The sequence below is a fragment of the Lethenteron reissneri genome, chromosome 12 (genome assembly GCF_015708825.2).
Source record: "Lethenteron reissneri isolate LAM-NWPU_2019-01 chromosome 12, ASM1570882v1, whole genome shotgun sequence".
Classification (NCBI taxonomy): Eukaryota; Metazoa; Chordata; class Hyperoartia; order Petromyzontiformes; family Petromyzontidae; genus Lethenteron; species Lethenteron reissneri.
Window position 1 is genome coordinate 11,491,865 of NC_083790.1, and position 27,573 is coordinate 11,519,437.

The window sequence follows — 27,573 nt, forward strand, 5'->3', positions numbered from 1 at the left end:
CCACCGCACATCTACATTTTAAAACCGCTTTAAAGAAATAAGTATGAACGATTTTGAAATTATGTGGTCAATTTCCCAAGAGGGCCTGTTTAACAAAGGGCACAGTTACTCGTCCCATGTTGGCACGCCCGTGGGACTTAGCCAAATAAACACGTCCTACGGTTGATATCGCGTGTGACTGAACGAAGCGCCGTGAAACCAAGAGTCCATCGCAATGCGACGTTTTGACTTTTATCACAACTGCCTCTGCTGCCTGTTAGTATTATTCTTATTCTCGTTTTTCATCTTCCACCACCCCCCCCCCCCCCCCAAGGGCCTCGTCTCGGTGTTGAACTTCGCCGCTCGCTAAGGGCTCCTCTTGGTGGCCACACCGAAACCAAAAGAGTCGTCGCTTTCGGGCCACGCCTGGTACGGGGAGGGCAGCGTGCGCGTCTGCGCTTGTCCGGTCAGGTGGACCTCGGTGTCCACCAGGCGCCGGGGTGGGGACAGCCCCTCGCCTCCTTCCGGCTGTCTCGCCTGCTGCTGCTGCTCCTCCATGGCAAAGCTGTCGTAAGCCTCCTTGCACGAGTCCTCGGGCAGCAGCGCCCGGCGCTCGGTGAAGGAGGCGGACGGGCGCAGCGCGCACACGTGGCGCAGCAGCAGGAGCATCGGCGCGTAGAGGACATTGGTGAGACCCATGCCCAGGCTGAGCTGCACGAAGCCCATGGTGTGCACGATCTGCCCGGCCACGATGGGGCCCATGGCGTAGGCGAGCGAGTAGGAGATGTCCGCGATGGCGTACACGCTGCCGTACACGGACGCGTAGCGCACGTCGACGAGGAAGGCGAGGAGGGGCAGCAGCGCGGTGTCGACGAGCGCGATGCCGAAGCAGATGCCGCACAGCGGGGCGATGAGCTCCTCGAAGGTCCGGCACGCGGGCACCAGGCACGAGCTGGAGCCGATGATCACGAGCCCCAGGCCGCCGTAAAACCACTGCAGCTGCGGGTACTTGGCGGCCAGCTTCACCGTGATGTAGACGCCGAGCACGTGCGGGAAGAAGGCGGGCAGCCACGTCATGCCGCGCTGCCACTCGTTGGCGCCCATGGTCTTCTTCATCCACGACGCGATGGTGGGCTCCAGGAACGCCAGCGGGATGTTGGCCATGGTGAGCGCGCCCGCCACCACCACGATGTAGGGGTCCATCATGAGGCGGTAGATCGGCGTGCCTTGCGGCAGGTTCTCGCGCGAGCGGCTCGAGAAGGGCTTCGCCACCACCATGAGCAGGAGGCCGTCGAAGAGCGACACGCAGGCGAGCACGATGAAGGGCACCCGCTTGCCCACGAACTCGTACAGGGTGCCGCCGAAGGGAGGTGCCACGAGACTGCCGAACGAGATGAAGGCGAGCGCGATGCCCAGCGCGCGGCTGCGCTCCGCCTCCTCCGTGAAGCGGTCCGCGATCATGGCGATGCCCGCCGTGTCGGCGAACGCGGACCCCAGGCCCTGCAGGGAGCGCGCCGCGAACAGCGTCGCGTAGCTTTCGCCGAAGGCGAACACGGCCGTGGAGAGGAAGATGATGGAGAGGCCGATGAGCAGCGGGAGGTCGTAGCCGACGCGGTCGATGAACGTGCCCGTCAGGGGGTTCACCAGCAGCTGCACGATGGCCTTGGAGGCGAAGAGGACGCCGATGCGGATGTCCTCGTCGGCGTCGTCGTCGGGGACGTGCGCGGTGGCGGCCACGGTGGCGGCCAAGGCGGCCGCGGTGGTTGCCGTGCCGCCGGTGAAGTTGTAGACACCCCCCTCGCCCTCCTCCTCGGAGTAGGCGGCGACGGCGGTCGTGACCTCGTGGCGGTGCTGGCTCCGATGGGCCCTCTGCTCCTGCGCAAGCGCCGCCCTCTCCGTGTCCCGGTGGATGGCCTCGACGTAGTCGGGGATGATGGGCACGATCACCATGTACAGCATATTGTCGAGCAGCAGGGCCACGCACACGATGAAGAGCACGAGGCCGCGCTGGCGCCGAGGGTCCTGCATCCCACCCAAGCCCCGGTTCGCCGTGTCCCGGACCCACGTGGCCACTCGCCACGCCATGCCCTTGTCGCCTTAGAGCCCCTTTGGCAAGCTGCCTCGCTCGGTCGACGGCGCCTTCGCTCAAGAGTTACGATAGGAAGCGATGCCACGTCTTTGTACTTCTGTCGAAGTTATGGCGACTCAGTCCCGGTTTGGTGGAAATGTTGCGACCGCTTAAGGGACATCCGATTGCGACGTTTCGGTGTATAGCCTCCAGAACTGCTAATTGCACTTGCAGTCCCTAAAATGTATATTCTGTTTTAAAAGTTACTCTTTTAGAGGCTATTGAAATAAATCACCTGGCAAAAGTGTATTCGCTTTTTCTTTTGTTCAAAGAAACATTGTCGAGAATGAAATAAGACTGTGCACGAGTTGATTTTGACGTAAGGCGGACATGAAGTATGCGGAAATACTTTGCGCGCGCGCGTGTCTGTGTGCGGGTTTTTTTTGTTTCCAGCCAGCCGACTTTATTTCGCCTTTGGTCTCTCTGTCTCTCGTCTCTCGTCTCGTCCACCCCGCAACGTGGAAGGGTGGGTGAGGGTGAGTGGGTGTCCCGCGAGGGCGGTGGGTATAGTCTCGCGACTGAAAAGGGGGAAGAGAGAAGAGAGGGGAGAGGAGGAGGAGAAAGAAGAGACAAGAGAGACCTTATTTGTTTGTCTACATTTTGCTCTCCCGCACAATCATAAACACACCATTACAATATTTAGCATTGACTTTACTGGGGATTTTTTGTTCGTAAAAAAAAAATCACCAATGATAATCAAATTCGGATAACTTGGCCATGAACGAAATTTCCATTCAGAACTCTCACAGTGAGCGTTAGAGTTATCACATTATGTCAGGGGACGGCCCCAGAAAATGAAATTACAGAACTACTTCTGAAGCCACTTCAGTGGGCCTCCAATTCAAATCTGGACGGTGTTCCTTTTATGCGTTGTAAAGGGCGACATTTCACCAAAAATTTGGATCCTCAGAAGAAGCCACATTTTGTAATTAAAACAAATGTAGGATGGTGGAATATTTATGCAGTCATTGGTGACCAGGCTGAAATAATTAATTCATTATATATGATCACGCAATTTAATCACAGATGTGCCGAAACAAGCATTCTAATTTGATCATATCAGCCGTGTTGGCTCGCTCTGATGTGGGCATCAGCCTCAACTCATCTAGCCGCCTATACAGTGTTTAATTCGAATGTTAAGTCGGCTGGAAGAAAACTAACTTTCCTATCAACGTTATGTGCTATTTTATTGACGTGTCGATACAAAATAATGCTTCCTAAAAGCAGCTATTATCGTATTATATGAAGGTATTCATCGAAAAACTTGTAATTTCTGACAACGTTATACAAACATCAGGTGAACATGATATAAGGGAACTTACCTGCCATTGAGTCCGCATAATTACTTTTGAGTCTTCATTCTATTTTACTTTTTCACCACAAGCACGAGAAGATAATCCTGATGCGTGGTGCAGATGAATGATCATAAACATCTATCGTTTGTAACATATGCGGTACTACATAATTCACGAGTGAAAGTATCTCCCCGAATAATGAGATGCTGCTCATCTCTGTTGGTGGCGGATGCAAACACGATAATAAATTCAGGCTTGCTGACCCACCCATGATGGATATTGTGAAAAGAGCTCATCGGATTCCTCCAGCAGTCTATATAAAGATTCATATTTTGTATTTTAAATTCGAGATGCCAGAACCAAAATTAAATGGAGACCATAATGAGTAAGGTGCCGAGGAAGAACAAGACAACACGTTGGCGAAGCACGGCAAATATCCAGCGGTTATCGCAGTGTAAGTACATTTGCGCCACTGAAAGTCAACACATTTGGGAGCAATTGGAAAAGGTATAATTGGTAAACACTTATCCAAAGTCTAAAGCGAGTCTCAATTTAAAGTAAGAAGTCCAGTTCTCGAATACTGGTTCCATTGTCACAACCTTTGGCACATTGTCGCAAATCATATACGTACACTAGACATTTACATCAGAGGCCAGAAAGAAAAAAATAACATTCACTTATTGTAGATTTGACATCCTTAGATGCAAATTTTAAATTATTTTTTAAATCAGATTTACATTTTACGCAACTTAAAAAATGACAGATATATTCCAACAAACATCATGGAGGGTGATTATCATACTGTGAAATAGATCACTTAATGTTGCTCCATGAAGCTTGGGTCAAAACCAATGAACCCAGATACCTGGCCAAGTGTTCTCTCAGATTAATTCTGTGTCATTACCACTTTCTGCAAATTTCACAAAGTTTCAAGTCCATAAGAGCTCATTGTAAACTGCACCTACAACCAACGGTCTGTCCAATTGAGTGCACACTGTCATTTATAATCCCCTTGGACCCATGCAATTAAATCTCAACATCAATTCCTGGCTGTGGAACACTGAAATACAACGTTAAAACAAGACAACAATAGGAATGGCTGAGAAAGGTTTTCACTTTTTTTCTGGCAACAAAACAGGTGTTGAGATGTTTAAACATCAAACTGAAACCTTTTACAAGGAATCATGTCTGCATTAACTACAATACTTGTGGTCAGAATGCAAACAAAAAAACGTACTCTGATAATATATGCATTGTCTTTGAAACTGATTGGTCCACACCAGAGACAGCTTTCTTTTGAGCCTAGTCCCAAACGGTGTTAGACCAGAGGACGCCAAAAGGCGAACAGCACAAAGACAATGCCACTATCAGAGTAATGAGAGCTCGGGGTGAGCAACTACATCATGGGACCTCCTTTGCCAGTACCAAAATATGATAGTAGGTTTCCCCTTTTTTCAGTTTGGTGTTTTAACATCTCAACACCTATATTCTTGGTTCTTTCGGTAATACAAATAAACAATTAAATTATCACGACGTTTCGAAACGTCGTGAGAATTTAATTGTTTTACTATTGTATTATTTTATTATTTCCCTTCTACGTGACTTTACCGAAAGAACCAAGAATATGAATCCCTGCAGTCACGAAAGCTTTCAATCGAAATCTCAACACCTGTTTTGTTGCTAAAAAAAGGGGAAAACCTAATCTCATATTTTGGTACTGGCAAATGAGGCCCCATGATGAATGAGAATGACTTTTAAAAAATAGTTGTACCGACATATCTATTTCACAATTCCCCCCCCCCATATCCAAATAAGCATTGGGTGGCGATAATCTATATTGACAGAAACGAGACAATGATGAGAATATGTATTGCCATCGCGCCTTGATATTTACCGCATGGGAGGCGTAGGATTAATAGTAAATCATTCATGATGATCCTACTGTAGGACTGGTAACCAGATTGAACAACCATCATTCGTTTTGACCGTAACTAAGTTAAGATCTGAGTTGTCCCCTGTATCGGGTTCAAGCTTGCATCTCGAATTTTCACCACTGACTCAAGGCTGTCTATACTCTTACGTTTTTTTCGGTAAAGTCACGTAGGTAAAAAATAAAATCAAAAGTTACTAATAAAATAATTAATCATTTTATTTTATTTCTATTATTACTTTTAGTAATTTTTTATTTTATTTTTTACCTACGCGACTTTACCGAAAAAAACGTAAGGGTATGAATCCTTGCAGTCACGAAAGCTTCAAATCTAGACTCAAGGCTGTCTATCGGAGATGAGCACTATGCATGCTTATTTAGGAAAAGCTTTGACTTCAAAAAGTTATTTGGGGCGAGGCTGAGACAATCAAACGTATTACAACATACGAAAAGCTGACTTAACCTTGGGTAACAGCCTAGATTCCCAACCCAGGATCTCAATGGCTTAGCACAGTTCTAAGTTACACAATTGATTTTGAGCAATTCTTCACGTACATATGTATGGTGATGCATTGACGATGCTGATGATGATGATGACGATGATGACGACAGTTACGCAGTGGGCCTGTTACATGATATCTTGCATCTCTGCCAGCATCAGTGACAGCCCCCCCCCCCACTCAGCATCTGCGGGATTAATGCTGCTTTCCACCTACACTCAAAAAAATGTGCGTGTTTGCAATGCTTAGCGAAGCAAGCGTTGCGACAGATAGCCGATGCACAGACGTTCAAATGTGATGGTGTTGCACATTGCACAGTTGCTGTTGCAACCTCAATCATGTACGTATGTTGAAATGTGCGTTGAACTTCTTTCGCACCGTACGTAGCCAACCGTGCTCATCGGAGGTGCGGGGAACGATAGTGACGGAATGTAAACCAAGGAATGGAACGCGTCTGAAAGGACATACTCAGGAGATGGAACGATGACGTAAGCGCATGTGTGGGTGCTGGTGGCTTGTACAATCACGGAACCATACAACATCCATTGTGACGGCTTGAGGAAGCCTTCATCCAGCAGTGGATTTACCACGGCTGATGGTGATAATGAAGCAAGTTTAGAAATGTTTTTCTTTTCTCAAAAGACGTTCATCTAAAATCAATGCGGTGATATTTATATCATTTCATCGGGCTAAACAATTTACCCCTCTTTGTAGAGCGGCTTCACGCTGGGCCCCCATTACTCTGCTAGATGGCCCCCGGCCGTGACGCCAGGACCCTGCCAGTGACACCTGTATGACATTTAAATATAAATAGACGGACCTATGCTACAAGGAAATTCGCTTTTTTTTTACAGACGCAACGCAGCATTGTGATAAATCGTAAGTTAAACTCTAATTGTCTCTGCCCAAACGGGCGTGGAGCGATGCTCATCTCTACTGGCAGCTCTGAGCAAGTGCAGGGAATCCCACGTGTATGCGGCTGGCAAGATGAGACTAAGATGTGGTAAAATCCCTCGAAAGCCAGACGAATTGGAGAGCAGAGGATTGCCGATGATGGGCTATGTATAATGTAAATTATTAACCAGTAACCACATTTACATCTCACACCTGGAATTGAATTAAGACCTAATAATACGTAACTAATTATTTACAATTTAATATTTACAATGTAATTATGGTTCAAAAGCTACTACTATCCACTGTAATTCAAATCACTTCTCATTACCATGATATCTAGGTTGATTCTGACGCCAAAAACAATGGGGCTTGAAAAATGTATCAAAATAATTTTTTTCGTGGATGAACGTGGCATCCAGGTGCATTGGTTCACCATATTCTGTACAACATATACGTGTACACGTGTTGTCTTTAGAATTGCTCGTACACGTACACAAGCCATCACTTTATACGCGAAGTGACAATTAGCAAGTGAACAGTGTGTTTTAGTGTTGTTAAATACTTACGTATTTATTTTGGTAGCCTTTCTGGCTTACCCAGAATTCCCGCTTAATTAAGTCCAGCTTGGAGAGGTGAGACCGTGTTTATGAGGCCATGGGGTTATATATTTTTCTGGGTCCCCTGCCTAGTGACTGTGGCGCCCCACGTGAGAGTCGGGATAGGGTCCCTGACTCGCAGGGCTCTCCCAAGCAGGGGCCATCTGCTGCAGCCACTTGTCCAAAAGGTGGAAATTCCACATTAAAAATTGCAACGGCGAGTATCTCTAAAATAAGACACGGGCCATTGATGTCCCAGAGAGGGCGCGTACTCATCGTATCAACCGCCGAAGGAATACTAAGCGAATTAAACTCCCACGCGGGATTTTAACCGAATCAAGAGCTCCGATTAAAGTACCAACGCAGATGGATTTAAATACAGGCCAATTTGAATAGAGCCAACAATAATCTAATACCTTCTCCTTAAGAATTGAAAAATGCAACTTCCCAGATGTAATTCAGCTATTTCGTTCTACGCCAGGGAATAGCTCTTGCATTAATGAATGGACTAAACAAGAGCAGATGTTCGTTTAGACTTTTCTCTCCAAAACAATATAGTTTGGCATTCATTTGGGAAAGTTAACGCGTATCAGCGAGATTTTAAAGGTTGTGAAAGTAAAATATTGTCCTTATATGGATTTGTGTTTACAAGGCACTTATTATTTTGTGATTGTGTTGCAAAAATGCGATCGAGTCTATTGAAATGAATATTCCAAAGGTAGCTGAGTCGCCTGGTCTATGTGCTCAACACCGAGCAAAATTTTAAAATATCATTATGTTCCAGCATAACAATTTTAGTAATGTTTAAATAAATCAAATTGTATCCATTCTCAAACGAGCGATGGGGGCGCTGCTCCGTTGTTGGCCAGAGCCAAAGGTGCAAATTCCACATTCCAGTGACGGGGACCTTGGGCTGATGCGAGCCCTGGCAGGGAGTACAATTCGCATTTTTTCCGATTGTGAGTTGAGGGCCTTTAATATAAACATGCGTTCAGATTATCTAGAGAATTATGCCGATATACATTTCCACATGGTATGCCACTTCGTTAAACTCTCAATTGTGGTTAGGTCGCTTCTGAAAAAGAAGCTAATAGCTTAAATTTCGATTTAAAGCTTTCGTGACTGCAGGGATTCATCTTCTTGGTTCTTTCGGTAAAGTCACGTAGAAGGGAAATAATGAAATAAAAAAATAAAACATAATAAAATACAATTCTCACGACGTTTCGGCCACAACGCAAACAGCTTGCGCAAGCTGCTTGCGTTGTGGCCGAAACGTCGTTGTGGCCGAAACGTCGTGATAATTGTATTTAATTTTTATTATTTTATTATTTCCCTTCTACGTGACTTTACCGAAAGAACCAAGAAGAAGCTAATAGCTCATTGGGCTGTATCTGGTAAGATAGAAAATATATAGTTTCGTTTTATAATTATATGTTTGTTTAACTATTTTTAAAAGCGATTTGCTTACCTTTCCTATACTTCGCACTCCTATCGCGTTTTTGTATTGTTTGTTGTAACGTTCTGAAAAAGAGCTTCACAGCTCATCGGATATCTATAAAAAAAAATCTGATTCTGAATAACAGAGCGCATTGAGACTCACGTGCTACCCAGCAGTGAAACACAAGAGCACGTCTTCCCGTGTAACTACACCCACCCAAGTCTCCTTCGCAATAGATAATGAATACTAATGGACTCTCACATGGTTAACTTAAACAGATACTGGGGCGGTTGAATGGTGCAATAATGACGGCACTAAGTTTAATAGTGGTCCTACTTTATATAGAAGACAATTGTGGAAGACAATTTTTTCACGGACCGGGGTGGGGGGGGGGGTCATCATTGGGTCTTTCCCCATTTTCAAAGAAGCTCTCTAGCGACGTTTGTTTTTGACTCATTGTGGCTACTAGGGGTTAGAGCTTGTGGACTTACCAACACTGTGACTGAGACAAGTGCGCGGTGCGGGAAAGAGGCACGGACAGAAGTGGTCAATAATAAAACAATGGGGGGGGGGGGGGCACGCGCGGACTCACCGCTCTCACCTCCTGCTGCTGTGCAGCCCGGTTCCTAACAGGTCACGGACCGGTAGCGGTCCGCGGCCTGGGGGTTGGGGTCCCCTGCACTAACGGATGTGCCACCACTCCATCCTGATAGCATCGTTTTTTAAAATATAATTTTACAGCCCTTTGTGAATTCACTTTCGGTCACGGGAGATGTTTGGCTATACCTACCATGCTGACCAGTGTGGTCTGGTGACGTGGGAGGTGAAACAAAATACTCGTCCAGATATTGTCTTGCCACTGGAGGCCAAGTGTCAAAACGCCTCCCCAGTAACATTCAATAACAACCCATACAAACCTGACACTTCACATTTTTGTAAATTTCGTCTGCGTGATGCAGCATACTGACTTTCGGCGACTGCAACTTGCTGTCTTGTATAATATTCTGTAATCACACATGTGAGTTATCGTTACCAACTGTTACAAGCTATTCCCCTATCCTTAGCCGCACACCACAAGTCAGTAATCAGTTTGTGGCAATCAGAACTCTGCAGGTGGTAGATGGAACAGGATACACAGCTGCAAGGGTAATTGCAGGAACCGGAGGAAAACTCTTGGTCAGTGTGGCTGCATGTGATGCCTCATGTCCCGCAAGCCACACGGTCCAGCCAACCTGTCTCCTTTCCTGTACATTTAATTAAATGCTTCTCTGCGGCATATTCCCATTAAATAAACATCGCCAGTGTCCAAGGTTACGTAGAATATCGCAACTTTACGTCGCTTCCATTGTTTTGGCACGGCCCACAGCTATTACATCATCGACACCTGACTGTCAAAGTCTGGCCACACAGCATCGTATCGTCTGGATTTGGGTCTTCACGTTGGTTGCTGACTCCTGGGTGGTCTCGATAGCCTGTATCGGTAACCTGTTCTACCAATTACAACCATCTCCCAGCTGCGTCTCCACAGCATCCTCTTCATGTTCTATTATGAACCTCCAACATACGTATCCTCACCCACCATGACATTGCTGGCATCCTCAAAGGCTAGAGGTTTCTTTCTTTTCCTGATTTGTCCAAGTCCAGCTCTCCGACTGTTGCTTCTAATCCCACACTTCAAAGACCCACCCCTTAACGCTACAGTTGACATTTACCTGTTGAAATTGTTTATGCAGTCAACCAACAACCCACTCTGCTTATGCAATGTCCCTTAACCTCCTCCTCGCACCTCCGATTGGCGCGGTTGGTTATGTACGGTGCGAAAGAAGTTCAACGTACATCCTTCCTCAATTAAGCAAGTAGGTACTCCCTCTGCTGTCGTCTGTGTTGAGGGCGCAGAGCCTCACAATCGTAGCGACTGGTGTGAGCTGTGTTTTTTGTTAAGCTCATCTGGGCACCACTTCAGTTGAGGCTTCCAGCTGTACAACAGAGGCAATTGTGAACGCACGGAGCACTTTGCAGCGCTTACGGGAGCACAACGAGCGAAAGGCAACGCATTTTCTACGCGCGGGAAATAGCATCTCCCCCTTCGCCTCATTGAGTCGTCAGAGGGCGATTTACACTGTTTTATTTAAAACCACAACACCCTCAAAGTAATTGTCATGAAACTAACCGCACTGCTCACCGCTCGTCGTCTGTTTACATGCGAGTTACAATCGCCACCCTATATCTGTTTAATTTCCCTGCACATGAATTGTAATTCCATTCTGATTCGTCAAAACATGATCTGCCCGAGACGACTTGTTTTGCAGGGATTTTTTTTGGGATCAAATAACGTCCATTTGTGTATTGTGCAATATTGAACATTTCTCGTCGTATAATGTTAATCACTCTGGACTTGCAATCTAGATGTCACCGGTTAAAAATCCCAGGATGGAAGTTGAAACAACGTGAACGTTTTTCTAAATCCGTCCCACCTCTGTCCACCCAGCAGCTACAAGTGGACTGCACCACAGTTGATTGCTACGTCGTGTGTGGTGGAGTAAGACATCTGACCAGCATAGAAGGCAAACATGTCTTCTCTAGAGCTTCCTCTCTCGTGGAGTGGGGGGACATTTCACCACCGGTTGCCAACAAAGGTCTCCTATCTGCCATAATGTTGTGGGTGTGGGAGTGTGGCTGTGAGGTTCAGGCCGGCATTGGTTGTCATAGGCTTACCTGTCTAGTAGAACAATTCTCTGTGCTCTCGGAATCTTAACATGAGACTATTAAATTCCCGTTTTCAACTGTGTTAGGGATTCGTGTATCACCTCGTGTCAGAGAACAACTACCTGAAGATGACATCACAACAATTTTTTGCGGTCTCATTATCCCCACTGAGGGATAGACCTGCATATGACATTCAACGAGTAATTGCGAAACGGTAAACTGCTTTACTTTTTTTCTAGTTTTCATTCTGTGTTTAAAGCCACATTAAGTTAAAAACGAAACCTTAAATTACGTGGGACATTTTTTTAAGTGCGCATTGTCGACCACGATGAGTCCATGGGCGCCAAGCAATCGAGAACTTGGATGAATCATGGGTGATTGCCCAGGATTTCAACCCATGTCAGTGGTCCTGGGCTCAGTGCTCTGACATCGACGGAGCATTTGTCCCCCTCAAGCAGCTGTCCACTTCACAGGAGAGGCATTCATTAAAGGACACATCGTTCCACATCCACGCCTTCCGCGCGTGTTCTCGCTTGCGACTGGGAACTGATCGCCGCCACTCACTCGTGGCTCACGGAGCAGCGACGCACGAAAGCCGTGGGGCCGGGAGTCTCGTGATTAGAAGCAACATGGGGCAATCGATTCACGTCACCCTAAATGTCGTGCAGGCAATGTGAGACGCGTGCGGCGTAGCATTGAGCTTTGGGCACATGCGCGTGCCCGAACGAGCACGGTGCGAATGGCACAACGATTGCATTTACAGACGTGCACTCAATGTGGGTGTATGGCACAAGTGCATGCACATTTATTAATATTGACAGAGGTGTGTGTGTGTGTGTGACATTACCAAATACATTTCAAGTGAACTCAAGCTGCCTTGTTCCGTATACATCCTGTTACATACTATTTAAATATACGCCCCTGCCATGCATAGTCCCATGGGATGTTGGCTATCAACAACAAGGCAACTCCTATGACTAATTGGGAATGGGACGCAAGCGTAGGATTGATCACCCTGTCGCTGGCCGCCTTTGGGGAGGGTGTATAGTATGAAAGGCCGAAACACCCTAGGACCCAAAGGTTCACTACTGACGATGCGCTCCCCAAATTTCACCAGGCTCACTGTTCATGAACTCTTGGAAGTGCTTGCACAAAGGATAGTAACATCTCATCCTGTGTTCTTTGGAATCTGACATAAAACTGTAACTGTTATATACTATATAACTGTTATATTACTATTATATTATTGGTTCTTTCGGTAAAGTCACGTAGAAGGGAAGTAATAAAATAATAAAAATATAAAACAATAAAATTATTTCAGACCGCATTCCATTCTCTTCTCCCCCCTCCTCTTTTACGAACATAGATGGACTCGTCCATCTGACCAACTGCCAAATCGCTGTCCGTGGTGCTGACGTTAAGAAAAAACCGCCACTTTTTTCAAAAATTCTTGCTGTGAATTTCACACCTGATGATGATTGCTTGTGTTGCAGTCGAAACGTCGTGATAATTTTTTGTTTAATATTTATTATTATTTAATTATTTCCCTTCTACGTGACTTTACCGAAATAACCAAGAATATGAATCCCTGCAGTCACGAAAGCTTTAAATCTAAATGTTATATTTCTGTTCAACCCAAGCGATTAATGCTTTTATATTTCCATTACCTTTGTACCGTGTTGCCTTTTGGCGTTTTTTGGCTTAAGACTGGTGAGACAAGGCCTTAATCAGAATATCAGAATACTTGTTTTTACTGGAGGAATCCGATGCTCTTTAAAGCTATCTTTTAACAGATGTCTCTGGTGTAGGCTAATCAGTTTCAAAGACAATGCATGCATTATCAGAGCATATTCTTTGGGTCTTTCGGTAAAGTCACGTAGATGGTAGCTCTCAGCCAGTGTTCAAAATGCCACATTTTTATTACTTGGCCATTCCCACTATAGTACAGTCAATGTTGATTGCCCACTAACTGTTTACACTTTTACGATTTTAATTCTCAGCTCTGCGATTGTTGAGTGCTCTGTCACAGCCATACCTGCTCAGATTCCAGTGTAATAATGGGCGCTAAGCAGGTTTATTTACAGCAATTCAAATTGGGCAGGAACAGTAACTAATTAAAATAAAAACATAAAACAACAAATTTAGGAAAATACTATTTATAAAGAAATCACTATACTAAATATTTGAACGACATGTAATCTAATGTTGTCGATTAATTTGTACTAAAAAACTAAACTATGAACAATTTTTATTTCACCAAGTAAGACCCACTGAGCTATATAGCTCTTCTTCAGAAGCGACATGGCCACAAATGAAAGTTCAGCGAAGTGGCTTATCACGTGGAAATTTATAGCAGCCAAATAGTCTACGCTCACGACACACACTTTGGCTAGACAGCATAATCCAACAATAACAAAACCCTCCAGGCACCGTGGCTCCCATTCTCCATCATAATTTGACTTTTTCAAATAATGTTAGACCAAATTATCCGTGCTTAAATTATTCACATGGCTGGACACAAGCGATGACCCATTGCTGATTGGCATTCCTGGTATGCATCATTGCTTGGGCGCCACGGTGGTGAGATGTTAACTATCTTGCATGGTATACGGGAGGTCCGTGGGTTCGATCACGACCCTGATGCCTGCTGTATATTTGAAGTTTGCATGCCTCTCTCCCCGTAGTCGTGTGTATTTTTCTCCGGGTCCTCCGGTTTTTCCATCCACATTTAGAATCAACGTGCATTTCAAGTATTTGTCTGCTCTAAAATTCCACATGGTCATAAGTCACTCAGTTGGGCTATCACTTGTGGCTAGGTCGCTTCTGAAAAAGAGCAATATAGCTCAGTGGCCTTACCTGGTAAATAAAAAAATGTTTTTTTTGGTTTGTGCAAAAATAGAACGAGCATCTAGTTTTGGTGACCCAGGTCACTCTTGGAAATTTCGACTCATCCTCGATATCTCTAATTCTCACCTGGTTAAAAAAAAGAAACTTGAATTTAGTAGCGTTTGAACAGTTTTGGTTGTACGAATGATCTAGCTGGGTGGCGCTCTGGTTAGATGGCACGACTCACGGTGGGAAAAGTCGTGAGTTAATTTCCCAGGTCTGGAGTCGCCAGTCCATCATTCCTCTAGAGTCGATTAAAGTCGTCTGAATTTGTGAGAGGTGGTACTCACTGACTCCTGCCATGGAAATGTGGATTTTTTTCCCAACTGGCTGCCAATGGAGATGAGCGTCGCTCCAGGGGTTCCCTTGGAGCATGGAGCACGTTCAGCTTTTTTAATAAAGCAAAACGAAACAATCGAGTTTGCGAGTTGTGAAAACCACTAAATAGTGCAGCTATCGTTTTGCCCTTGGGAGTTGAGCAATGAACGCTCTGTACAGGGCCGATGGAGCGATGAAATCAGCTCATGTGCACAAATGCCAGACGGTTTGTTCTATTGCAAGACCACGAGAGATGATGACAACGGCCTGGGGAGGCTTCCATCCAGGAGTGGATTGATCACAGCTGATGGTTATGTATGTATGTTTAACTTCTTTCGCACAGTATGTAGCCAACCGCGCTAATCGGAGGTGCGGGGGAAAGACAACAAACTAAATACAAAAAGCGGTTTCAAAGAAACGAGTTTTCAATTTAGATTTAAAAGTGCATAGCGCCAGTGGCTATCTATGACCAATAACTTACATTTTAAGCAAATTCTGCCCTGAACAATGGTTGTGTATGTACCATTGTGTCTTATGATGAAGGGAGGCCAGGAATAATAATAACACGGGAGAATGTCTTCCTATTCAAATGAGCATTGGGGCGGTTCTCGTATTTATCGATGGACATGAGCCAGTGGTAGAAAGGCCACATCACTTTGTCGAGGGCCAGTGTCTCGATCGGGTGACTACCGTGAACAGGTGATTATCAACCAATTCTCAGTTGCCATTGAATGCGTGGCTGGCCACTTTGCATGGTCCGAGCCCAGCTATAGATGCCTGGTTATTTCTGTGTAGATTTAAGCGTGCTGTCTGATGTGGAGTGGACATTGTCAAGACACTGATATGCACAAGGGCAAAACCATTGTCTACGTGTGCATGTATGTATGTAGAACCTCGTTCGCATCGTATGTAGCCAACGTTGCTAATCGGCATTGGACAACTCCACAGGGAAAGGTCAAGTGAGAGTGTTTCTCTGCCAATATGAGTGGTAGAGTGGTGGAAATTCCACTCTTTTTCATAACAAAACGCGAGCTCGGCTTTGGCACAGCGCAAAACACAGCTCACTCAACCGGGTGTTACAATTCACAGAGGACAAAGGTGGTGAGAGGAGCTCTGCTGCCCCAGCCAAGTGAAGACATCACGTCAGGGAGAGGATACACATTTAAATGGGTGGGGGGGGGAGATGACATGCGTCGAATGGGCATTTATACTATCCCTCCACCAATCCGTGGTCCGCTCCCGCTTCATCAGAGAGGAGTTCCACCCCTCTCTTTTTCAGTCCCTGTCTGCCGGCCCTCCTATCCGGCCAACTCACTTCAGGGTCTGACGACAGAGGACCATCTCGCCTGAAACTCTTTCTTGAGCTTATGACTTATATGCTCCATGCCTGCATGTGCTAGGAGTGTACTATACTAGTTTCCATGAAGAGGGCTCATGATCCAGCTCACCAAAATAATATTTTTGGCTATAATGTTGAAGGTCTGGTGCCAGAGCATGTTGATGTCTCGTTTCCGTACCAGGTCTCAAATCCCACAGGGTCACGTCTACCGATGGGGAGAGGTTTGTGCCTTCACAAATAATCGAAAACAAACGTTTTCAATGATTTGTGGTAAAGTTTCGCTAGATCTGGGCAAGGCCAGAAGGCATGAGGATATGTTTTTTACCATGCCCGGAGGTCATCTTGGCCAGTCTGGTGAGGCCTCCATAAATTTCTCTAGTTTCTCATTCGTTAAGTATACTCCGTGTATGACTTTAAACTGGATGAGTCAAAGTGGGAGAGCTCTGGGGCCGACTCTTGAGGCTCGCCAGTTCTGTGGCCAAGTCTGCGGTATTATCTCATGGGGCATAAACGTGTCCCACAGTTTCCTGGTCGCTGGTCTTAGGCCTTGGACAGCCTCTAATTAACCATTGGTGTCTCCAACCAATTAGGTGGATCAATATGTCCAAATTTTTGTCAGGGGATTTCGTTATGGCATCTATGATCTGGAAATATGAAAAAAAATTGAGAGGAAGTATATAAGCGGCTCGCATCCCATAAAAGGGCAGCAACCTCCTATCTGCAAATAAAAGATCATCAACCCTTTTCAGGCCAGACTGTCTCCAACTATTCCATCTTATGACCTTTAGTCACAAGTTGCCCCATAGCGTAGACCCTCTTTGAACATTAACATTTTTAATGGAGTCCTTATTTTTGACTAGCTCCGTCTGGGCTTTGCCTATGATCGTCAGAAGAGTCTGCTCTAGTCTTCCCGCCAGGATTTTAGCCAGAATTTTCTAATCCAAGTTTAAGAGGGAGATTAACCTATAACTACCCAAGGCATCTTCCGGGGAACTTGGCTTATGAAGGACCAATATTTTTGTGTCATTTGTGGACTATGCACTGCGTCCAGGGTGACATTTAACTGCAGCAAGATGGGGTCTCCCATCTTAATGTAGAGCTCGATTGTTAGTTCATCAGGGCTGGCTGCCTTCCCTGTTGGGGACATGCCCATGGCCTCCTGGGGTTCCTTAGGAGTGATGGACCAACACGGTTCCACACTTAGCTCTGGGCTTAATTTAGGGAGGGATATTTTGTCTAAAAAAAGATGCCTCTAGTTCTGGTTAATGGTGGAAGTCCTTTTCTTTGCAAATGGATGCAATATAAGAACAGCGCCCTCATGGCTTTGACCATTCTTGCCAATATTCTGGCAGTGGCTCGGGGAGGGGGTCGTGGAAGGGTAGCCTGGCTCTCCTGTACAGTCGGCTTGCTTCGTTTGTTTATCAGTTCATTAAGTTCTAATTGTATCCCGCCTATTTATTTGAGGGTCTCTGAGGAGTGTGAAGACTTGAACCTTTCCTGCAGCTTGGTCGGGGTCTCCTCCCAGTTGTTGCTGCATTTCCTGGATTTTCGTCAAATCTCCGGGCCCCCTTCTCCTACAGTGAACCCCCTAATGCACGCTTTAAGGGCGTCCCACATTAGCTGGAGGGGGGAGAGGAGGGGTTTCGATGAGGAGTTAATTCTAATGAATGCCATAGTTTAGTTTTTAAGCTCAATGATTAATTAGTTGGTCCTCGTCTAGGAGCCGCCAGTCTAGGGACCATAAGTTATTCATTACCTTGTGGGGGGTCCAGGACAAGTTGCGTTGGTCAACAAGCTGCATGTCTAGAATGTTCGCCTTGGTGAGGTTGTGAGAGTTAAGGTCTGGAAATTATAAAGTCGTCGATTCTGGTGAGTGCCTTTGTGCGCTTCGAAATTTTCTAAATGTGCGTGAAGTCTTGCAGCGGGGTATAGGGTCCTGCAGGGGTCTGTCAGCTGGTGTTGGGAGATAATTTCAGCCAGCAGGAGTGTTTGGGCAGCGTTTTGATCTGACATGGTCGTACGCGAGTTGTCTAGCGTGGGATCCTGACGAGATGCGAGTCGCCTCCCACAATGAGTTAATCGAGGGGGGGGGGGGGTTGTTCACATTAAGTAGGGTAATTTATTTGCCATAAAGCTTTCCTACATACCTCTTCTGGGAGTCTGGTGTCAATGTCTGTGGAGTACCTTAAATATCCTTTATTCATCCATTAAGATAGCCACACCTTTACTGACCGCAGTGTAGGCGGCGTGAAATACCTGGCCCCGATGAGATTTTAAGCCTCCAGCTGGGAGAAACGTGTCTCCGGCAGCAGTGCAATAATATCCGCCCCGATGTTTATTCAAAAAGAAGAGCGGTGCGCGCTGCCTCTTAATAGGGCGATTCAAAATCCGGTTTACGTCGAGGAAAATTAAGTTAAACTTTAACCTCCGAGGAAAAGGGGATTGAAATTCCGCAACTCGTGGTGGGGGGCCACTTTGTCCACAAGACAACCGCCGTGTGGCCGATAACTTAAATTGTGAAATTACAAAACGTTACCGCTTGTTCTCCCAGGTCTCCATTGCAAACAATGGTGATGAATCAAAAATGGGCGTTCACCTGGTTAAACACGTGACATCGATGCATGCGCAAATCGATAACGGCAAGATAATAATGTGTGCCTGAAGTGTGAGACACTCTACGTTATTTCTATTTATAAATTATATAGGCTGATGCAGAGCGTAACGGTCTAGACATAGTCATATTAAAGTACTACCTTAAAACGGTGCGCTTTGTCGGTCCAGTCGTCTTTGTCGGTGTGCAAGAATAACGACGAAATGGGAGCCAAGCGATTGCTCGCATCAGAGAGGACGGTCACCGGGGAGATGGAGCCATGAGTCTTACTCGTGTACAGGTGCAAGGTGGATTATTACATCGCAGGAGCATGAGAGATGGTGGTGGCTTGGTGAGCCTTTCATCGAGCAGTGGACAGATGATGACGATCATGAAAATGCTATAATGGTAATGGCAAGTCATTGTTGCTAGGTTATGTGTCTGTTTCGTTACTTTTTAGAGAAATGAGTCAAAACCCTAAAGTGTGAAAACTGCTAACTAAACGAAACTTCTTTTTTACCAGGTAAGGCCCGCTGAGCTATGAAGCTCTTTTTCATAAGCGATCTGGCCACAAATGACAGCTAAACAAAGTGGTTTATCATGTGGAAAGCTATAGCAACCAAATACTCTAAACTCATGATTCTAAATGTGTGTGGGGGGGAGCGGACAGGGTCGGGATCGAACCCACCACCTCCTTCATACCAGGCGAGGTCGTTAACATCTTGCTAACGTGGCGTCCCTGCTCAATGGGTGTTGGATCTGTACTCATCTTTAATGGTGGCCACGAGCCAGTGGTGGAAGTTCCACATTACTCTGGCAGTGATATTTTTCTACAGGACAACCACTGTCAATACACACATATGCCTCATAATGATCCACTTTTCTGTTGGGGCTATTGCGAATATTGCTGCTAGTGAGCAATTTAGTTGCTCACTGGCAACAATAGCCCCAACAGTTACGAAGGCAGTCACGTCACGTAATTTGGTGGTATGACGAGCAGCTTTCCCGACTGCCCTTTGTGTTCCCTTCCCCGACACGCCACACTACATACTCGTGTTTTGGCTGAGTCGACCTAGGTTAGATAACATTCGGCACTTGAGTGCTACAACGACAGGAATCAAACGCGTGTTCCTGTGTTCGTAGCCAACACCGAACCAACATCCGCACGCGTGATGTATATATATATGTATACTGCATGCCCTGTTGTGTTAGGCCGTTTGCTGCGTATTACATTAGCCAGGCGCCCGAACACGAATGCTGAATCGAGACTAGTATATGATTAGCTATGCCATAACATGTCATTTGCCAGTGCCATTTGTAATTTCTTTGTAATTTCGCCAGACACACTGCCAATGTCACGCTTCACCGAGACGCACGCACATGATTGAAGCACGATTGTAGTTCATTAGTTCTTGTGTTTTCGCATTTGACCATTTTTACACTAAATAGACCGTGTACCCATCTCGGTTACAGGTTCCCGAGTCGGCGGTGACGAATCCACATTTCTGTGACAGGGCCCAGGAAACCAACCAGCCGTACCAGCTCCCGTGCGGTTTATTGATCCCAAAGGCAGGATGGTGATCTTGGTGATGGATTCGTGAATATCATATTTATCAGGCCAACAGCGATTCAGTTGATCCAGACAATGAATCATAATAATGATACGAATGTTAATCCAGTACTTCATATGAGTTATGTATCGGCGGACGTCATTCTCTCTTCCGTCAAAATCACGTTTTATCTGTTGTCACACTTAAATAATAATAATGCCAAATATTTCCCCAGGAAGACGTACTGATTGTTAAGACTATTTTTCAGGAGATTTCTGCACTGGGACAGGCTTGGCCAATGCCACTGATCTCTTACGTGACGTAGCTCCAATGCTGTACGTAGTTTGAATCTGTGGGCAATGTAGTTAACATATTTAATCCAGCATTCAGACGTTCCAACCGGGCATTGTTTTTGATAATTAAAAATCATAGAAGCAATAATCGATGCACCCACATTTATTTAAACTTGAAAATATATTTGAAATGCAATAAACTCCTCTGTTAAGCTTAATTAGCGGCACGCGCCCAAAGCAGTCAATCGTGTCCCCTTGTTGGCGTGGCGGTAGCTTGGGTCGGGGTGCGCGTTCCATCACGCAAGTCGGAACACATGGGAGCAGAGGACCTCTTCGCGCATGCACATTGTGGCGAATCGTTAAGGCAGGCATGGGTGCCAGCACTTGGTTTATAACTGTATACAATCATAACGGTGCTCTAATGACTGTGCATGGTACATGTAAATTTCCGTACACTGATATTGTTGTGTATAATACATCTTAAATTTCGATTTAAAGCTTCCGTGACTGCAGGGATTCATCTTCTTGGTTCTTTCGGTAAAGTCACGTAGAAGGGAAATAATAAAATAAAATAAATAAAACATAATAAAATAAAATTCTCACGACGTTCCGGCCACAACGCAAGCAGCCGTCCTCAGGTGAAGAACAGGGCTGTCGGAAAGACAGCGTCCGAATGAACACCACCAAGCTTGGCAGCGTATATTTAAGCTGGGTTAGAGGAGGAGAGGGCCTTGACAAAAATGTTATGTCATGTATAGTTAATTTAAAATGGTATGCCGTGACGTTATGTAGTGTGTACATTTTAAATGTAGTATATGCAGGACAACTCCTTTTATCTGCCGCAGTGGTATGGGGGAACCGACATCACGGATCCTAATGTCTGCGGCGTTGTCAGCGGTTTTTCTCCTCTGATCCACGGGGTTAAAAAATAAACCACGGATAACTTGCGAATAGCATGCATTTTTCTGCGCAACTTCTCCCATCCGCGAAGAAATCGCAGATAATAGCAATAATGACATCATAATGTCCGCAGCCCGTGAAGAACCCCGCAGGTAAGAAGGATGGACTTGCTGCAAACTTCCCTTGTCTGCACAATCGGAGTTTTTTAAATCGCACCCGAGGGGGGTAGCGGAAGCACAACGTGCTCGCTCTAGTGCATCAAGACACGTGTTTGTCTCTACTATTTACATTACATATCTGTGTGAGCAAGAGTCAATGATACAGAAACACACACACACACACAGATACAAAGGTAAAGATACTCCGAATAGCCTCAACAGACTGTTGGAGCAAGTGCTGTTAGCGAGCACCAACGAAGTCGGGCACGGTACACGAAGGGGTGGGTGGCCAGCACCACGCCCGACCGCCTTTGTATCTCTTGTGGAGATATTTAGACACCGCATCAGGAAGTAATTTAAGGCTGAGTCGACTTAGGGGGGGGGGCTCACGACCGGTTCAGATAATCGTCACTGGCACGGGGAAACGCACACGGATAGACACGAAGACAGAACCACAACACACGTGGATACACACAAAGGTGTAGCAGGTGTACACACAAAGGAATAATTTGACGCGAGTATTAGAAAGCCACTGCTTCACTGTGCATTATGGGTAAACTCGCGGATAGCCACGAATAACAGGAAGAAATAGAAGCGCGGATAACGTCACTTTTCGGGGACCCTACAGCTGCCATGCTGTGTAATTGTCGTGCATTTGTTTTACTCAATTCAGTGATATATAGTGTATAATACATTTTATTTGGGATACAGTTTTTAAATTGTATACACATTATTTAAAAGTGTAGCAGCTTCCTTTTTTAGGAGTATCTTATTGCTTGAGCTTGCTACTTTTTCAAATAAGCTTTGCCACCACTGCGCAAGCGTGTGCATGCGCGCAGAAGGCTAGCGAGTGAAGTCATCTCACTCATATTTAGCCTGAGTAGTTGGAAGTGTACATAAGCATATTCATACGTACGCACATATTTCTTGAAACGTATTACAAATATATTTATAGATATAAAGGCAAAATGTTAAGGCCTGCTTGCGGATAATTTTCTTAAAAATTAAAACGAACATTTTTATTTTTTACAAAATCCACGTAAAGATAACGTTATGGGACCGTAGTAACATAACTTTAGAAACAAAATAAGAAAGAGAATTATTTGCAAAAAAAACTACGGTACGGTAATGTTATGCGCCCAACACACATGTCGAGCCTGATTTATTTACTCACTCATTTATCAACATATAATCTTTCCGAATTTGCGGCTAATCTGTTTTGAGATGGGAATTCTCCATTCCCATGGAATGAACTGGTCAACCATACAAAGCTATACGCCTACAGAGCAGTACTCATATTATCGCCCAGGCCAGGATTTGAACTCCCAACCTTGCAAACGCGAGGGTGTACGACGCTCTAACCATCGGAGTAATGATATCGATTCCTACATAGCATAAACACGCTCACACATAAACACGCGCAGACACAGGAACTCTGTAAGCGTGAATAAACTATCATGTAGCGGGCGTTGTCTGCGGTCTGTCGGCTTTAGCGTCGCACCCCACAGAAGGTGAATTAGAAGGTTCGCTGATGTTGGAAGCCAAATAGACATATCAGTGATTCACATATTGAGATGTAAAAGAATAAGGAACCTAAGGCTGACACAATAAACTTGTGGGTTAGTCATTTTTTGACGTCCCAATTTACAAAAAAAACATGTTTGATTGATTGTTCTAGTTGCAGGCATAGACTTGACTATAACGGTGCCAATTGCGATCTGCCTAGCACTTGCGGAATACCGTGTGTACAAGAAACACCAGTTACAGTCGTCTCTATTACATGAGGTATGCAGGGTAATATATGAGCCATTTACAGTACAACTACTCTAGGAGGTAAATTGAAACATACAGTCCTGTATATATATGCACTCATATTCACAAGAACATCTTGAAGGAAACAAGAACAATTACAGCTCACTTGAGCCAATAGCGAATCGTCATCTGTTATCCCGTTTGTATCTGTAATGCGTTTAGGTGTGTGAAGGTATCCCGCACCTTGTGTGTGCAGTCTCTTCGTGTCTCACCAATCTGTACAAGCACGCAAGTGCTGTGTGTGTCTGTGCGTCTTTGCGTCCGTTCACCTGTGTATGTGTTAACATTGTGGGGAGCGGTAGTGTAGCGGTTAGCGCGCTGCGCTACGAACCTGGTGACACGGGTTCGATTCCCGCTCACGGCAAACACCAGTGACGATCATCTGAACCGGTCCTGGGCCTCTCCTAGGTCGGCTCAGCCTCAAATGAGTGCCACTAGGGAGACAAAGGCGGCCGGGCGTGGTGTTGGCCACCCACCCCCTCGTGTGCCGTGCCGTCCTTTATAGGTGCTCACTAACAGCACTTACCCCCTATAGTATGTTAAGGCTATACGGGGGATCGTTGTCTTTGTTAACATCCAAGCGCTGGCTGACAAGGCATACCACCGGACAATAATTATGCGAATCGAGTCGTGCATTTTTTTTCATCCAGGAAAGTTTCGGTGAGTCGGAAGACTTGTTCAGAGAGGTCCTACTCGTGGATGGTGTTTGCTTGTGGGAGGAGTACACGGTCACAGCCCCGCCGTCCATGCAAGAGGGGGAACGCTCACGGCCATGCAAAGTGGGTTTACGCGTTTCAACTAATCTCTGCATGATTCACTCCACATTGCCTCCGGAGCAGGGGATCTCAGGCGGTCATGACCACACCCAGCAGCAATTGGTATCTGAACCAATCTTGGGCTTTCCCCTCGCTTGACTCAAGCTCGAACGAGCGTGGTCTTCCCGGTGCCGTGGTGGCGGAGTTAAGACGGCCACCACATGGCCACACGATTGATCTTAACGGAGTGCTAAAGAATAAGATCTTTGTCTCGGCGCACAACGCGTGCGTGCGTGCGTTTGTGTACACGTGTCTGTGCCCGACTCTCAATTAGAAGTTAAATCGCGGTCAGGTGATGCAGTGTATCATCGCTGATAACGTTCGTGAAGCTTTGTGACAGGTTAACTGTGTTCTTGCCCATGGAGAGAACGGCCCTACCACGGAAATGTGTACATTTTACAACTGACTCGGTGATGGAAAATATCCGCGAAGACAGCTACAACGCAATTTTGAGCGGTTTATTTCGTTTCAGTTTGTTATCGGTAATATCTGAACTCGATCTGGGGCTGCTTTATGTCCACTCAGTCCATTGTGAGCAACAGCGCTGGTGAGACAAAGGCGGGAGGGCAGTGTGTTGGCCACACACCCACTCCTGTGCCGTGCCCAACCTCGATGAGTGCTGTCTAACCACACTGGCCCCTACGATCTACAAGGCTGGACGAGGAATATTTGCCTTTGTGTAATGCATGAAATTCTTGTAAAAAAATACATCATTGTGATACAAACTCTGGATGAGAGGAAAACCCCTACGTATTTGGGTGCTCTGATAAGAATTTCCTGCTTTACTAAAACTGTTCACACAATGGACAGATAGGGAATTGCCTTGATTTCTCACAATAATCAATAAGTGCATTCGACTCGTATGTGGCCTTTATGAAGGAAAAATTGCCCGACGTGAATATTTGTCTATGGTTAGTTTTATAGCATTAACTGTAAATGAAGATATTCATATGCACTGTGTAGACAAGCACACATGCATATATACATGAACCAACTTAATATTTGTCCATGCCTGTCTTGAAAAAATATACTTCTGGTCCCAATGGGCTCTGTCCTGGGTACAAATGCCACCTATCACGTCTCGTTCTGAAGCCAACACCATGACCAATTAAATACTTTGGTTTAGTGAGGATCTAACAGTATTGTAAAATAGACACAATTCGGGCTGATACTTTTAATATAAACGTCGTGTATAGTAGCTTGTGCATGTATGGCTTTCCATGTGCGTATAGCACTTTCATGGAGAATGGACACATTGTCATCCACTAACAAAATGTGTAAAGTGTGAGCACATATATACACGCATATGCATGTATATATAAATACAACACACAAATGTATCCTTTGTCATATCTCGAAATTAAACACCACACATACTAAATACATTCATTTCTACCTGATGGAATGCGTGTGCAATATTAGGTGTGTGTGTTAGTGATCTATGTGCTAGCAATCCCACAAATATCACAAGGTGTGTGGTCAATGAATTGCACAGGTACTCACGAATATTCTCCTCTTTTCGCCTTGGTCCACTAGAGTTCGAATCCCAGCTGGGTGGGGAGTTGAGCGAGCTGCGGCTGAACCGAAGCGAGAACGTCGCGGCAGCAGCAGTGGTGGCTGCTGTTGGTTGGTGGTGGTGGTGGTGGTGGTCGTGGCGACGAGCTGAGAAGCGCAGCTCCCTCTTGGACGGCTGTGGTGCCTGAAGACACCGCGAGTCTGTTGCGCTCCCTCTGAGCCACGCGTGTGCGTGCAGGGGAAGGGTGGAGGGCGTCATGATTGGGTGTGCGGGGCGGTAGGGGGGGGGGTAGGGAACGGGGGGTCGCGTCTGGGGGGAGATGGAGGTACATGGATGGGCGTTTGGGGATGAGATGCGCGTATTATGTGCGCGCATTTGCACGTGCGCTGGTGGTTTAGCGCACTGCGCTATGATCCCAGTGACCCAGGTTGGAATCCTGGTCGCCTTCCATTCACAGCAGTGGTCAAATGAAATGTGAAACTGGACTTGGTTTTCCCTAAGGTTGACTCAGCCTGAATGAGTAATTGTACGGTGAGATCAGACTCAGCTTTCACGGTAAACCTCGCGATCTAAAAACTTGGAGAAGGTGTGGACCCACCTCTCCGTCGTTTGCCATTCGTGGTGACCTTAACAGGTTCTCGGCAAACAACACGAGTCCCAGTGGTAGGTCGGAATAAAGGGGAGAGATCTCTGTCTTGTGGATGTGCGTCCGTGCAGGCATGGCATGTGGTGCTCCCACTGCTTCTGTGCATTCCCAGCAACACGGTGATCGATTCTTGGCCCTGAACTATCAGGAGGGCAATAAAGCAGCCCGTGTAACCAGTTCAGTTTATGTTGAAGTGCCCTGTGAGCTGTGAAGGTCTTGATTCGGGTTTCATCAACACAAAGCATCGGTTCCCTGGCAAACATGACGTACAGGACAGGTGGCAAGAACAATAGGAATAAAAATAAATACAGAGTGAAGAAAAATGGCAACAAATCACACCATGTAGAGTATATTAGCGAGTTATATTTTGATCATTTAACTAAAGTAAGCATTATGATCAAATGACATTGTGATTAACGAACCAGCCTTGCCCACTGAGCCTAAAACAGTATCTGGTGCTTCGATTTAACTGTATTAAGGAGTCATCGATACTGGCCCAATCTCCTCTTCACGTACCGCTTCAGTAATATTGATACATGCTCGCCCACAGTGTGTGTCCAGCTAAGCAGGCTGCAATGGATAGTGATGCATTTGGAGTTTAATTATATTTATGATATATGTGTGCATGTAACCAGGTCTCTGTGGTGCAGTGTGTAATAAGCTAGTAGCTTCAACAATGCACGTGTGTTTTCACACACATGTCCCAAACAAATTGGTACGATCACATTTACGAACCATCTTCCATGAGATTTTTTTTTTACATCAACTTGCGAACGTGAACTCGCACTTACGAACTGAAGAATGGAACAATTTTGTTTAGCGGAGCTATCCGCCACGAGATGTAATGAGTCAGCCTCCCACTTGGACTGTGTGTGTGTGAGAGTGTGTGTGAACGTAAGTGTGCTTATGTGTGAAAGTGAGTGCGCATGTGTATGTGTGACGCATGTATGTACGTGCACACGCGTGCCCCCCCCCCACCCCCGTGTGTGTGTGGGGGGAAGGTAATTCAATGGTTCGCGCGCTACGCTACCAACCTCGCCACCCAATTCCCACTCGGGTGACGATTATCTGAATGAGTTTTGGGCATCGCCGAGGTCGACACAGCCTCAAATGAGTACCTGGTGCGGTGTGTAAACATCGCCACTGGGGAGACAAAGGCGGCCGGGCGTGGTGCTGGTCACCCACCCCCTCGTGTGCCGTGGCGGACTTCATAGGTGCTCGCTAACAGCACTTGCCCCAACAGTTCTTTAAGGCTATACGGGGGATTTTTTGTCTTTGTAT

At 45.9% G+C, this 27,573-nt stretch overlaps 2 protein-coding genes across 2 annotated transcripts in view; both read right to left on the reverse strand.

The window, feature by feature from the left end:
- Nucleotides 1-25,771, reverse strand: part of CHAT (choline O-acetyltransferase) — a 91,978-nt gene extending 66,207 nt beyond the window's left edge. The window contains exon 1 of the mRNA XM_061550718.1: nucleotides 25,634-25,771. The gene's annotated coding sequence lies outside the window, so the exon portion shown is untranslated. The remainder of the gene's footprint in view (nucleotides 1-25,633) is intronic.
- Nucleotides 301-25,769, reverse strand: SLC18A3 (solute carrier family 18 member A3). The gene is made up of 2 exons (XM_061550721.1): nucleotides 25,634-25,769; nucleotides 301-2,625 (listed from the first exon to the last, which is right to left on the reverse strand). Exon 2 carries the CDS (start codon nucleotides 2,062-2,064, stop codon nucleotides 346-348), a length of 1,719 nt encoding a protein of 572 aa, XP_061406705.1. The 5' UTR covers nucleotides 2,065-2,625; nucleotides 25,634-25,769; the 3' UTR covers nucleotides 301-345.
- Nucleotides 25,772-27,573: the final 1,802 nt, after the last annotated feature.